At 38.5% G+C, this 15,855-nt stretch overlaps 1 protein-coding gene across 1 annotated transcript in view; it reads right to left on the reverse strand.

The window, feature by feature from the left end:
- The window catches only part of bnc2 (basonuclin zinc finger protein 2), a 219,509-nt gene extending 204,740 nt beyond the window's left edge, over positions 1-14,769 (reverse strand). The window contains exon 1 of the mRNA XM_030145569.1: positions 14,304-14,769. Coding sequence (XP_030001429.1) covers positions 14,304-14,306 — 3 coding nt within the window. The 5' untranslated portion in view covers positions 14,307-14,769. The remainder of the gene's footprint in view (positions 1-14,303) is intronic.
- Positions 14,770-15,855: the final 1,086 nt, after the last annotated feature.

Here is a 15,855-nt window from a genome sequence, read left to right on the forward strand (position 1 = left end):
GGGGTCCTATGAGGAATTTTACTTGAGCCCCCATCACCATTACCTTGACACTACCAATCATTTCATCAAAATGTAACAAAATGTAGTTAACATCCATTATGGTGCACATGAATGTGGCTCTAACAGAGGCATAGGGCCATCCTGATAACATATTACTGTGCTTTTGTGTGGTTAAGTTATCACTCATTCATTATCTGAACCTGCTTTATCCTCACAAGGGTCACATGGGTCACTGGAGCCTATCCCAGCTACTTGACATCCAATCACTCTCACATTCACACCTATGGGCAGTTTAGATTAACCAATTAACCTATCAGTGCATGTCTTTAGATGGTGGGAGGAAGCCTAGAGTACCCAGAGAGAACATGCAAACTCCACACAGAAAGGTTCCACCCCCATAAACTGGTGTTGGAATGGAACCCAGGACCTTCTTGCTGTGTGTGAGGCATGAGTGCTATCCACCGCACCACTGTGTCACCAGTTAAGTTATCATATCACCAAAAAATACAAATATAAAAAAATATGTTCAACTGGACTTGTTTAGCTCTTTTGAAAACGTTTTGTCTCTCATCCAAGAGACTTCTTCAGTTCATACAGAACTGAAAAAGAAGAATCACCAAGAAGAACAATGACCTGGGCAAATGAGAACTTACACAGATGTAAAAATATAACTGCCTTGTGGGAATTTTGGTGTTAAGCGAGTGCTGAGTTCGCTTTTGTCACCTCTGGATGTTCTATATGAAGAAGCTCATTCAGTTTGTTCTGATAATGCTTTTTCATGTTATCTAACGGTGACGGCAATAGCAGATTTAGGCCAGCCAACTCAGCTACTGCATAGTCTTAAATACACCAGATTATGTAGTATGTAGTATGTTGATTTGTACCACCTAAGTTTTGTTCTGACACCCTCTTCCTTTTAGGACTTATCACATTAGAGATCACCTACACCAGTAATCAAATAAAATCATTTTTACTTGCCAAAATAATGATTAACAAATGCCAGAATCCCAACCAAGATAGTGAGTGTGGGTAATATTACATTTTTCTTGGCATGTTAGTTTTATTATGCAATCCAGTATCTTTGTATTTCAATAAAATGACTCCTGTATCTCAGTACATTAAGCTGACTTTGTTTTCACTCCAATGTAAAGAAAAAAGGACTTGAGCTAAACAGCACATAGCTGCTTTAGACTCCTAACATTCTCAAAATAAATATTATTTCTATCCATATCCTTTCTGCAACTTGCCTATGAGTTGATTTAAAGGAGTGATATTTTTGCTTTTTTTTAATGGAATTATGCATTTTAAATCTGCTATAATAAGTTCTGCTTGGCTCTGAATTCTTCATTAATTCAACTCCACAGGTCCATCTTCAACCCTATTTCTGAGTAGTGACACCAGAAAGGTCGTTTTGAGCGCTGGTCCTTTAAATGCAATTGAGCCACTTCACACCCCACCCCCTCCAGGTTATTGACCTTGCTTTATGTCTCGTTCAGCCACTTGTGTTCGTTAATACAACAAACAACTGAACGTTTTAGGTAATCAGTTCAAAGTTTGGACATATTTTCAGTATGAACTACAACCACTGCTACTGATAAACAGTTATGTCGTACTCGGAGAAATGTTCGTCAGAAGTTTTGACCTTATATGTATAAATGTCGTGACGCAACTAGTTATAAAATGTAATAAATTAAGCAGGAATTGAAAAAGGTTGTAGAAATCCACTCGATATTTGCTAGAATGAATATAAAGACAGCTTTGCAGCATCTGGAGGGTTCAGGTTCCAACTTTTTGAAATGTTAGTGTCCCCAAATACACAAATAAATGTACCAAAGACTAATAAAAGTGGGTTTAGCAAAATATGACCCCTTTAAAGTCATCACAACTTATAATCAAGGCCACCACTGGTAAGTTTTGGCCATGTTTAGGTACATAACACAGGCTGCAGTGGCTAAAATGTAAGATGTCCAAGATTTACTTGATACTTGATGTATGGATACTTCCACTGGGCACATAAATATTATGAACTCATACACAATGCACTGAAAACCTCGTTAATTTCTGAAGGCAGTATTCAAGACATTGAAAGACATAACTCAGACAAGGATAAAGTCCAAACTCTACTTTACAGATGGGTAATAGAAGTGAAATTATACATTCATCCTGCAAGGTTATAGCTGTGCCCGAGATATTATCAGTACATTCAGGTAATAATTATTGTGAGATAAAACCTGATGAGAAAGTATTGGAAACCCAAGGTAACTATGGCTCCCCCCTGACCCAGGCTACACACACTCGTACACACCGACATAAATAGACAGACAAAAGTTACCCATACTCAAACATTAACTTGCCATTCTAAAAGCCAGATAAGAGCTGGAAATAAACTCTATACTGTAACAGTTGTGTTTGTATTAAAAAATAATTTAAGTGGTTATAAGAAAACACACAGTCTGTCACATACTCAGAGATGTAAATGAGGACTAAGTTTCATTTAACCCATAAAGACGCAGTGCTAATTTTGTGGCAGTTCCCAAATGATTTTTCTCTCTATTTCACCTTTACTTAGAAGATGTATCATCATTTATCATAATATATCCTCTGTATTTTTGCATTTTTCACTGTAAATCACATATAAATGCTCATGAATACTCATTAAATTCAAAGGTTATTATATTAAAACAGAGAAAACTGAAGAAAAAGTGACTTTTCCAGCAAAGATTTCGATAACTGCATGTTAAAATAAATGTTTCCAACGACTGTCATTGATGATTTCAGTGAAAATCTGGTATTTTACAACATTTAATTTACTAATCATGTAGATGTTCACAAAAGCTCAGAGCGAAGTTGAGGAATATTATATCAATATTAGAGAAAACTGAAGAAAAATTTCCTTTTTCAGAAAAATCTATCAATAACTGAACATAAACCCAGTGTGTCCATCCACTGTCATTGATCCAACTCCATGGGTTTTACTGGTGAATCAATGTTGTAGAAGATGACAGTGTTTCCACGTTTGCTACGGAGCCTTTGAACGTCCAAATGGGTCGCATCTGATGACCATAAAAAGATGACAAACTGCATTTTACACCAATTATTTGCATGTATCGATAAAATTAGTGGATCAAAAAGTATTAAACAGTTTAGATCAGTAGATGCTTTTGGTCGACGGTGGATGTTGGGATCTTTAAGGGTTAAGTGATGGACTAATAGATAGTAATGCACAGATAGATCATATAGGTTCAGCATTAGAATATGTTCTCTCATTGTTGTCTTCATTGCTGTACAAAATGTATCTACCAAAAGTTAAGTGCTTAAGCACTTGAATGCATATTTAATTTTTGTATCTAAGCTCTTTCGAAAGAATTTGTTATGTGTAGCCTGGGATTAAAACAAGGATTTCTTAAACTAACACATCTTTAATATTGCCTGAAATTTTTAAAACATAAAAAATGCAAAAGAAAACTAAAAGAAAAATGTTATTGGATACAAAACAACTACTGACTATTCTTATTTATAGTAAGAAGAATCAAAAATGAGTATTGCCTATATATCCTCCTCTATTACAGCAGATATTTAACCCAGAGAATATTCTAAAATTGAACAAATCTTAGCACAATATAACTTTTTCCATTTTATACTGTACAGGTAGATTTATATTTGCAAATGCAGATTTGCAAATTTGACAAATTCGTTGCTCTGACACCAACAAGGTTAGGAGTCACAGACACAATTAAAGGTGCGGGAGACTTTTGTGACCAATTTTTCATCAAATCTGTAAAACCTCAGCCATAGCCTAAGTATCACAAATCTGCAAGTCTTTCTGTGATTACTCACCTGAATCTCTTGTATCGTGGTGAACAATTTCGAAGTGCCATCCACCATAAACAAACTATGTGTTTACGAACAGAGCCAGGAGGTAACTCGAGTATCCTCGGAATTTTGCTGTGGCGTGCATTGTGGGAAATGAAGGTTCGTGCAGCCACCTAGCAGCTGCAGCAGCAATGCAACCATATGATATTATATGGATGAAACAAACGCAACGCAGAAACGGCTGGAGGAATATGCATAGAGAGAGGGAAGGGAGCTCCTGCCGTTTCCACGTCGTGTCTGTCGCAGCTGCCACTGCCAGGTGGCTGCGCGAACCTCCGTTTCCCACAATGCACGTCACGACATAATTCTGAAGATGCCCGAGTTACCTACTAGTTCTGTTTGTAAACAAATGGTTTGTTTATGGTGGATGGTACTTCGAAATTGTTCACCGTGATGCAAGGGATTCAGGTGAGTAATCACAGAAAGACTTAAAGATTCGTGATACTTTGGCTATGACTGAGGTTTTACAGATTTGATGAAAAATTGGTCACGCAAGTCTCCCGCAGCTTTAAGAATCAGTTTGCACATTTAGAGAGAAGCCAGGGAATAGCAAAGTTTAGGTGGACACTGAAAGCAGGCCAAACAACCAAACCCTCTCTTCTGCTTTCTAGAGGTAACCAGGGTTTTCACAGAACAGGAGGTTTATATGGGTTTATGAGGAGCACAAACCCTGCATAAATCCCAACACCTGGACTCATGAAGGGTCCATATCCAAGAAAAATGTTCACCAAACATTAGTGGAAAGCGGTATGGGCTTGTTGAAGGATACTCATATGAATTTCAAAGTAAAACAGAACAAAAGGAAAAAAGTGTCAACACAACTGCCACACATTGTTTTATCTCCATTCTAGCATTAAAGGGCAACAAAAAAAGCTGACGTACAGTTATTTGAAATGTCGTCCTACAGCCACTGAGACAGTTTCAACGAGGGGACATCCACACATGCTTAACACAATCTCTCAGAAATGATACAGTTGTTATGGCCCGAAGGTTCTAACATATTTAACAGAGGACACAGGAGACAAAAGGATTCAAATGGTAAAGCTCTTTATTTTTAGTTGTTAAGGTTAGGGATTGATTTTTCCTATTTAAAGGTGGGGTGCGAGATGTTTTCTTGGAGCATTTTTTTACTATATTGCTTAAAATCCCCTTCACACTCCGATTGCAATTAATTAAATGCTCTAACACAAAAATTTAAAAAATGTAGTCACCTGTGGAATGGATAGGACTGAAAAAACACCATCCAGTTGTTTTAAGCGCCCGATCGAAATGATTGAACGGTGATATGTCTGTCAAACTCAACTGCCATTTGTCCCACCCCCCACCCCCTTCTGCGCGTACCCCTCTTTCGGCATGAATCGTGCATTCTCAGAGGCTTGGAGCACTTGTACAGGAAATGACGCCAGCGCCAGAGCTTAGCTATGTTATGCCATGTTTGCACTACGTGGAACCAGCTCGACTCGACTCAGCTCGGCTCGGCTTAACTCGACTAGGTATTCCTGGAGACCGTGTCCATTACAGGATACTACTGACTTTACAGTACCTGGACGTAATAACGATGCAGCGCGTTATTTCCGTGTCGTCTGCTCAGAGAGTTGCTGATAAGCTCGCTTATTGCGTGTTGTCTCGTCTGAATTTTTACGTCAACCACCAAAGACTGAATCTCCTCGACCGACCATGGTGTAGTTTTGGGCTGTAATCAAGTGGATTAATGTACCGCTATATTTACTGTCCACTTCCGCATCTATTTTTTGTAAAACGGCGTGTCACAGAGAAAACTGTCTGACCAATCAGTGGTCTGCAGTGTTTACACGTCACAGTTTAGTATCGCTTGGAACCTCGGTGGAGGTGATACCAAAAAACTAGTACCAGGTACCAGATTCCAGGTCCTTTTTCGTAATGGAAATGCAAAAAGGCCATGCCGAGTCGAGTCGAGCCGGTACCACGCAGCGGAAATGTGGCATTAGTTATATTAGGATGGAAAGTTAACCGGCAAACTGTTTTGTCACTAACATGAATCACTAGAAAATGTAATGTTAGCCAGACAGGTATGAACTGGGGCTGTTCTGTAAGAGCAGAGGTGTTGGAGGAGACTGAATGAGGTATGCATGGATCAGGGCCCCCGGAGCCGGGGCCACCAGAGCTGGACAAATTGTTGCTGTGCAGCGCTCGTGAACCCTTGAGACCAAGCATTGCGCGTGCCAGTACTCTGGAGGCGTGTCTTCAGGGAGATGTCTGAAGAAAGGGGTTTGGACTTTTGAATTGAGTATTTTCAAAATGTAGCTTGCTCGAACTGTTTTTCTAAGATCTCATACCCCACCTTTAATCATTCCCATGCCCTACACAAAAAAAAAAAGAACAAAGTTTCAAAAAACAAAGACCAAGGTGAGCCGACCAACTTAACAAAAGGACATTATGTGGGTCAGACCAACCCTGTACAGGACCATAGGAACTGACCACATACTGCTACCCCTAAACTATCGAACACGACCCGCAACTAAATCCTGTCAAAAAGGAGAGCAAAAAACATGACGTCTGGCCTCAACCGGTCAAAATAAAAAGCAAAGGCTAACAAAAAGAGTTAAGGCGCAGCCAACATGATGCTTCAGGACAGCAGACGCATTTTGGTGCACGTTCTGGACCCTGGCGTCAGAGCAGGACCAGGAGGTGAGGCAGAGAGAGAGAGAGCCTAGTGCCAGTGGCCAATTTATAACCTCTGAGATCACAGGAAATGAATTAGCTGTTTACCAAAAGAACACTAAATATGAAATATAATACTAAAATATTATAAAGGCAAGAATACCAATAAGGAGGGAGCAATGATTACTTAATAAAATAAACTAAGTATTATAGAAAAACCCACAAAAGACAAAGGGGAAAAAGGTGCCCCAGAACGTAACAACTGTGTACAATTATAAAACATACAATTCTAATGTAAATGCAGTATCTTTTGCTTCAACCATAGCCAGTGTCTTAATTTTGTTGCCTAGAAATTTGTTAGAAAAAAATCTGCGACTTTTTTTGCTTTTTCCTCTATAAGCAGAAAGCAGTTCAGGTAGATGAATGATTTACAAAATACTGATAAAGATTCTGCGACTTGGCTCCCATAGGTGTTAAGGATTGTGCAATGAAAGCACTCTTGGTTAGGAAAAGATCATTGTTAAGTTAAAGTATGAATAAATGAATTGTGAGTCATATTTCATCATGTCTGCCGACTCTATTAAACCAATCTCTATTATATTTTCTTAACCTGACCAAGAGTTTTCAGTGCTTACACCTATCCAAAAAGTGTTGAATAATTCCGTCACAAAAACCAGCCAATATTTGAAGTTGAGCAGGTGGATGTTTTACTGGTTTGAAATACAGTGTAGAATATATAACCAAATGTTTTATGTTTAACCCATTAAGACACAAACATCGACCATCTACCAAAATTATCTACTGATATAAACTGTTTAATCCCTGTTGATCCACTAATCCATGTAAATAATTGGTGTAAAACACAGTTTATCATCTTTTCATGGTCATAAGATATGACCCATTTGGACGTTCAGAGGCTCCACAGTTACCGTGGAAACACCATCATCTTCTACAACATTGATTCACCGGTAAAACCCATGAATTGGATCAACGACAGTGGATGGAGACACTGGGTTTATGTTCAGTTAATGATAGATTTTGCTGAAAAAGTTACTTTTTCTTCAGTTTTCTCTAATATTGATATTATAATCCTCAACTTTACTCTGAGCTTTTATGAACATCTACATGATAAGTAAATTAAAAGTAAAATACCACATTTTTACTGAAAAAAAACACAAAATACAGAAGATAATATTATAATAAATGGTGATAAACCACTTAAGGATGGTTAAATATAGAGAAAATTCGTTTTGGAACTGTCACAAATGTCACACTGGGTCCTTATGGGTAAAGATTAACTTTGAAACTTTATGTTTAGGGTCAACTTTGAATATTATGCTATTAACAGCTTAAAGCTCAATATCAAGTGTGTATTTTGTGCAGTTTTTTGCATGGAGTTTGTATTGAAGTCAGTTTTTTTTTTTTTTTTGCTGGATCATTTGTTGATGTTATCTAACTGCATTTCTGAGCTAACAACAGTCAAGGTCAGTGCCTCTCTTCTGCTCCTCTACAGCAGTAACATCATCATCATTATTTGGCCTTTGCAGCTGGAAACACTGGGCAGGGAATGCTCTATAGCCTTGGTCAGCAAATTCCCTAGAAGATGGAAAACTCATATTGCATCGCAGGTGTTGTGAACCACAGTCATATTCAATAAAGACATATTCAAGGACAGCAGTAACAGTGTGCAAGAATGACCGTTGGCTTCGAAAAGGAGTTACCTGGGATGCCCTGGTGGTTCACCTGATAGAGTGCATACAACATAGACTTAAGCTTCACTGTAGCACCTTGGGATCAGTTCTAAGTCATGGTCATTTGCTCCATGATAGCTTATCACTTACTGTTTCTACTGCCTAAAATAAATTTAAAGAAATGCATTTAGCTAATATCGACAACCAGCCTACTGCACAAAAGACACTCCAACACAAATTGCCTGTAAACACATAAGCATGCACAAAAATCTTATGATCAAACCATTTTGTTGAAAGAAAGGTTGTGGTTTCCATTCTTTTGCGTAGGATCTTCATTAAATTTCTCAGGGTTGAAATGTTACAAAGCATCTAAAAAGAAATATACAGGTTTTAAAGGCTTTTGTCAAACTGACCAAAGCAGCATCAAGACCACAACATCAGGAAACAAGAAAAAACCCTCGCTAGTCGCTTTTCCATTGGACATTGGCGCAAAACTTTACCGATATTTACTAAATGTTGAAAAAACAGAAGTGCGTAATGTCGGTTTTTCCATTAAATCACAAATGCGATGGTTTGTTTATTTATTATCGCGAGATGACAAGAGAAGTCATTCTATAAACATGGCGACGAATGTAAATATGGTGTTGATTTACAGATATATTCATTATTGTTATATATTACCCCTCAATCTCGTACTAAATTAAAAAATGATCGGGTTTCCTGGTGTGTCCACACATACTTCTTCTTCTTCGCTTGTTGTAACATATGTCAAAATCCATTTTTTAATTCACCTGACTCTAGTTGCGAAAAAAAAAAAAGGTCTTTCCAGTGCAGTTTTGCGTGATATGCCATTTGCACTACAGCTGAAAAACCACCTCTTGCCAGCACAAAAACTTCTAATCGAAAAATGAGACTTTTGGTGAAATTGACGTTTTTCCATTAGGTAAATTTTTATGTGCAGGTTATATTTGCTCAATTTGACGGTTAATGGAAAAGCGACTACTGACCACAGGTGGTCATGTAATTTGTTGAGTTCCCTTTTCATTTACACAAAAAAGATCAAAACAAACCTATATGTAGCCAGTACTGAAGGATGATTATTGAGCTTATCCTTCATGCAAATAAAATTCAGTGTACAGCCTCTGCAGAGTAAATGGATAAACCTAAGTAAATGTTAAAAGGTGAAATATTCAATACCGTCGGTATGGTTAAGTCACCATGAACAGTTTCCTTATTAAATAAGCATGAAATATATTTTATGAAAATATACAGGAAAACATTCGGTGTCGCTGTCCCAGTAAAGGGTACTTCAGTGCACTTTGAAAGAGGCCTAAAGTAGAAAATGTCTGGAATGAAGTGTGGAGTTTACTTTGTCCATTCTTTGGAAAGTACATAAACAGGTTATAAATGAGAGAATTTGGGACTGAGAAGCCAAGGAATCATTTCAAAGGCAGTTCAGGTAAAAATAACATTGTCAGGCACAGTTACCAGCAAAGAACTAGACACTCTGGGCAATAAGTCCAAAGTCAACATGCTACGTCTCAGTCCTCAGGAATTTTTCATGAGCCACCACTTATCTTGTCATATCAGATTTCTTCCACCAGCTTTTTTGGAGGGAACAGAAAAGACACCTTTAGGCCAAATTATTCTCTTTTAATCAAATCACTCTGTATGCCTTGAGGAGATATTTCCATGCCTTTTGAGTCACTGGGGCATGAGCCACAAATGCACACACCCGCAAGAAGAAAAAAAAAATACTGTCATACAAACAAATATATACACTATGTTTAGAAGAAGCATTTAAGAGACTTTTTTATCTGTGTAAAAAATGAGACTCAACAGGAAAATAAAAAATACAAGAAGAAAGCAAGGAACAAAGTGGTGTCTGGAGTTCCCATCACAAGTGAAATCCCAGATTTTCTCACTCACTGTTCATGGAACAAAATCGAACAACTTTATTCTGGAGTGCAGTCAGTGCAGGAGGGAGCTATAAAATATAAATTATACCACATAACCCTATACCTCCCAACTGAGCCATTTGGTTACAACTATACTCCTGTTCGTTACACAGGTCCAGCGTCTCTGGTATTTCTATAGCGTCGACATGAATTATATTCTGGCCCTGCTGAAGAACGTATGGATTACAAGTGAAATGTAATTTCCCTACCGATCGGACACTCGCCACCCAGTGACACTGAAGTGTTTATTTTACACAGTTGCCAGTAATTAGTTCTGGACAGAATCAATTAAGGCTACCTTAAATTTAACCTGAAAATGTAAGAAATCATGACTGTGTCCAGAAAGAAAAAAAAATGCAGCAGGAGTGTATTTCTAACTGCTGAGTTGTGCAAAATGTGTTCTATCATTTCTCACTTTAAACAAATAAAGACTATGGGAGTGTGTGGCTTCTGCGCACACTGGGTGTGTTCATGTTTTAAGATGAAGGTTTTCCTGATTCCTTCCTTAAGTAACATAATAGTGTTTGGATTAGAATGTAAAATGAAGCGCATAAGTGGAAAAAGACACAAAAAAATTCAACATATGTAAGTACAAGTATCGTCTTACAGTTTAAACACTGCTTGTAACTCTGAGACGGATTTTAATCTGATTACTGCCATTTCCAAGTGTGATCTATCCTCTCACCACAGAGACAGTGCTATCACTATCACTATTAGCAGATTAAAACCCCTTAGAGATATCAATCTATGTGAAGCTCAAACACATCTTAAAAGCTCATGTCATAACGGCTGTGAACCCTACTCATTACCTTCTGCTATTTACTCCATTTTTTCAATAATCACATGAGCACAGACCACGTTTCTAAATGAAGAAAACTGAGAGTTTGCGTGAGTGTAAGTGTGTGAGGATTTAGTGTCTTACTTTGTGTGCTGAGGAACAAAAATGTAATTATGTCTGCTATATGTGTATTGTTCTAAATCAAGTGAGTCTCACGCTGTGCTCTTTATTAAATTAGGAGTCCTGCGATCCAATTTGTTTTAACATTTCACAGTGTCTCTGTTTAGTCGCTGAAGCCCACAGCTTAGGTTACAGCATCTTGTTCAGAGATTTTCATCTCAAGTCACCTCTAGGTATATGACCCCACTCCCCCTTTCAAAATATTACCTTTTCCGTCATTGCCAAGACACACTATCAGTCACTTGAGAGATTAGTGGGGCTGAGGACCGAAGGCGAGGACTATTGGACTACACTGGTACAGCAATACCCCACTATAGTACATAAATAAAAACAATTGAAGAATGTTACTTTGATGACCACGCTTGGAGAAATGAGCAACTCTGACACACAGGAATTACATGTATTTGCAAAAAACACAGCAAACCCAATTATGTTTGCTGTAAATGTAATCTGTTCCTTGATTTTGTTGTAAAGAAATGTCATTTTTCATCCAAGAATTGATTATTTGTTTTATATTTTTACATTCTGGCAATAGAAACGCATTGGTTAGGGTTAGGAAAAGATTGTGCTATGGCTTAAAAAACAGCATGAGTGACTATTAATTGCTTCTTGGCATCTTTCCTTAGACTTAACCAAGTGCTTTCAGTGCCTAAACCTTACTATAAAATGTTTAGTAATACTGTCAGCAAATCATTCTCCAGGAATGGTGGAAAGTAATAAACAATAAAGCCATCTTCTACATTTTTATTACTTAATAATTAAGTTAATAAATTATTTTAAAAATTACATTAAAAAATGAAATGAAAGCACACATTTCCCCGAATCTAAAATATTTTTTCATCCTGTTCTGCTTTCTCACATTTGTGCACTTCTTTGTTTAAACACTTGACTCTAGAGCGGAGCCTCGACTTAAACAGAAAACGAGCAAGAGCTTAAAGGTCAATTAGTAATTATTTCCTCAAATTAATGATGTGAAAAATATGCAAATAAAAAAATAACAACAACCTTTAACACAGAGAAGGAACGCGAACTGAGTAAGTTATCAATAGATTATTTACACTCAGCACTGATTCAGAAAGAGGATAAAAGGAATATGAAAAATAAAAGAAATTAAAAAAAAAAAAAAAACAAGGGAAATGAAGAGGATGCAGTAGAGGGAGAAGAAGAGGAGGAAAGAGTTCTCGACATGAGCAGTAATCAGAGGAAGCCAGCAGGGGGGACAGGGAGGGTTGGAGGGGTCAGAGCAGAGCACCACTAAGCAGCCTTTCTCTTCATTAGCAGCCTCTCTAAGGGGGGCGTCACAGGCCTACCTGTCCAGCAGATTATTGAACCGACTAACCAGTGGCTCCCACCCCACACACACTCGCTCATACATTCTCCCCTCTCTGATTCCCACAGACCCAGAGGAATCACGACCTAGCTGCAGCCTCGCTGACAACTTTAACTTTTTCTTTAACCTCACGTATCAGCACCAGGCTGAACTGGGGCATCTAGCCAACGTATAACGAGGACAGTTACTTCAGCATTTTCCCTCTTATTTTATTTATGGTTCTTGTGTCAAATTTCATTTTATTGTTTTTATCACTTGGTGTTTTTTATGACTACATTGTCTACAGCAAACACACCAATACTTATATATAATAAGTGGAAAAACTACTGTACACATGAGGATGATAAAGAGAGAAATATAAACATACGGATGAAAAGGAGCAATGGAAATGTGACTTATGGGGATCCCTGACTGGTCTGGCAAGGATAAAGCAGCATGGAGGTAAAAGTAATGAAATGACACTTGAGGAATGTAAATTGGCATTCTTGTGTGTAGTAGCAGCACCAGCTCAGACTCATGAAACATCCCTGACACAAACTCTGACCAGGACAAAACACTCTGGTGCACATTAGCCTCACACATTCTCACTGATGACTGTGTGAAGCTACTCTTAATGCTTTTAATTGGCACCAGTCATTTCAATCTACATCTCCCTGTTTTCTCTTTCCCTACCCTCCTTCTTCTTCTTCTTCTTCTTCTTCTTCTTCTTCTTCTTCTTCTCCCCCCTCTTTTCCCTGTTTCCTGAAGCATATATCCAGGCTGAAATGTCTTACACTGACATGAAATACCTCCGTGTTCCCCTGCTTGTGTTTCACTGTCACAGGTTGGCAGTGAGAACACTTTCCTTTGGAGATGAACAATAACACCTGGGCACATGGAGAGGGGAACACTCTGGGTGGCACTTAATCCAAGTGTTGTTCTGCTCTAATAAATGTCATTCAGAAGAAATAACTAAATAACTTTTACTTGTGTTTAAATAACTTTCTCTTGTGTTTGCCTTCATCAAAATCCAATAAGTCTGTTTTTCCAGTAGGCCTAGACTTATTTATTACCACAAACTGACCAAAAAATCAAACAGTGAAAGACAGTGGATTTCAACAAACCAATAAAGTACTGCATACTGCAACACAAGAAGAAATTCTGTTTTAAAAAAAAAAAAGTGCAGCAGAATATTCAGTGAAGGGATTTCAGGCCTGAAAAAAACTTTTGCCATTTTACAGCTGACTATAAAATAAATATTATCATTATTTAAGAACAAATATATTTTTTCAGCCACATGTTTGTGTGTTTGCTAACTGAAGATATTACATAAAGCTTTAATTATGACACTTCTTTATAAGTTTGCAATATGAAATATATAAGCTACTATGGAGAATTAATTAACAGCACAGTCTTTACGTATGAAGATTAAAATGACAGTTTTTCGTTGTGTTAAGTGGAAAAGCATTGTAAGCTTTACTTTAAAAGTGAGACAAAAACTATAAAACTCTTGTCAGGGGGAGACAGTTGATTAATTTGTTGTCATTTCACACATTGTAGTTTTCTTTTGCAGACAGGCCCTTATTGGGTTCACTTAAGTTAAAAAGGTAAATGATTTTTTGCAAAAGAAATAAAGGAAAGAAAAGCAAGAAAATGTCAAAATAAGCAACAAGTGAGGAATAAATCATTTTCTTTCAAACGTGGCGAATCTCATTCAAAAGAAGACTTGGATGCGTTGGTATCTGCTCTGAAGGGTTCTGATGGCAGAGCAGCACTACAGTGGGAAAAAGTTCTAAAAGCCCTAATTTACTCTACAATATCATTTCGAGTTAATAACTTATTGTAAGTCAGCAGAAGTTTAGGATCATATTTACCATTGCTGCATGTTGTATCTGACAGACCCCGGGGCTCCTGGCACTTCTAAAACTTGGCGTCTTCAAAAAAGTCTGATTTCGCCCTCAAGTGGGGAACTTTCTCCTCTTCAGTACTGTGCGCTACTGGACGTGATTCAACTGTCGGAGATTTTCTAAAAACTCTTCATCACAATTTATGACAGTTTCAGATGTTACACGGAACGGCAGTCCACCTTTTTTTTTTATGTGGTCTATCACTTATGTCTTGGTCGCTTCGCTCCGCGCGTCAGGACGTTTGGAAACGCGTCGGGTCTCGTGGAGAGAAACGCACCACGACGCTGCGTCCCGTCTGCTCCAAACCGAACACTGAAGAAACAGAGGAGGCTGTCGGGGTCCCTGTCGGTCAGAAAGTCGGTTGTAACTGCATGTCGTATCTTGGGAGAACACACACACAAAAAAAAACCGCCTTCCTAACACTCCCCCGTTGGTTTCCTTGTGCGGAGTCAGCGCTGTGCGCCGAGGAGAGCTGCGGACGGTCCGGGCTGGAGAGAAGGTGGCTGCTGTGAACCCACACCAGTGTTTTACACGGCCAATGTGACTGCAACCCGAGTGACTGCAGGTCAAAAGACTTTCTGTGCCCGATGAGTTCATTTACCAAGTTGCGTTAGTATGAAGAGTCGCATCTTTGTGGCAGCAAAATGCGCCAAAACTCTTAAGACATCGCTAAGAGACGCCGATTCGACCAGATGGAAGGACTTTGAAAAAAATAATGAGAATTTTATGATATTTTGACTGACTGTTTATATTATTCAAAATGTATTGTAAAGTGTATTTTACTCGATTTTTTTAGGCTTAACTAAAATATGAAATGTAGCAAGACGTGTGCGGGGGAAAAAAACTATAATAAATATCAAATGTTTTAAAACTTCCAGCTGCCTTTCAAACACTCTATGAACTTATTTGCTGTGCCAAACTTTCCCTTTTCCTCGCTCTGTGCCCTCTCGTGAGTGCATATATATATGCACACTGCGCGTGCGCACACACGCACGCACGCACGTGTGTATTTGAGTAGGGAAATAGTTTCTGGGTTCTCCATGTACTGCACGGATGTGACACTGATTTCTCGAGTTATGTCCCTCAGATCCGTCAGAAGTGTGCACGCTCATTAAAGTTTCATTGTGCACTTGTTTTTATGAGGATTTGCTCAACATTTGACTGAGACATCTCAAGAGTGAAGAGTTGAAGGAGTGAGGGGTGTGTGTGTGTGTGTGTGTGTGTGTGTGGTGTGTGTGTGTGTGTGTGTGTGGTGTGTGTGTGTGTGAGGATGGAGTGAAGCAGAAACAGAGACATACAGCGCTCCTCTGAGTGACTGCCTGCCTGCCTGCCTGGCTCCTCCACTGGGGTGAGAGAAGCAACTGAATCCCAGGGCAGTCATTTCTATCAAGTCAAGCGTCTGGAAGCCCCTCTTGCATGTTTGGTCAAGGGGTAAATAATAGATCAGGGATTAGGCTTGTGTAGAATTCATTCCAGGGTAACAAGCTTCTGGGGTCCCAGGATATGCATATTCATTCCT

Source organism: Sphaeramia orbicularis, chromosome 1 (genome assembly GCF_902148855.1).
Source record: "Sphaeramia orbicularis chromosome 1, fSphaOr1.1, whole genome shotgun sequence".
Lineage (NCBI taxonomy): Eukaryota > Metazoa > Chordata > Actinopteri > Kurtiformes > Apogonidae > Sphaeramia > Sphaeramia orbicularis.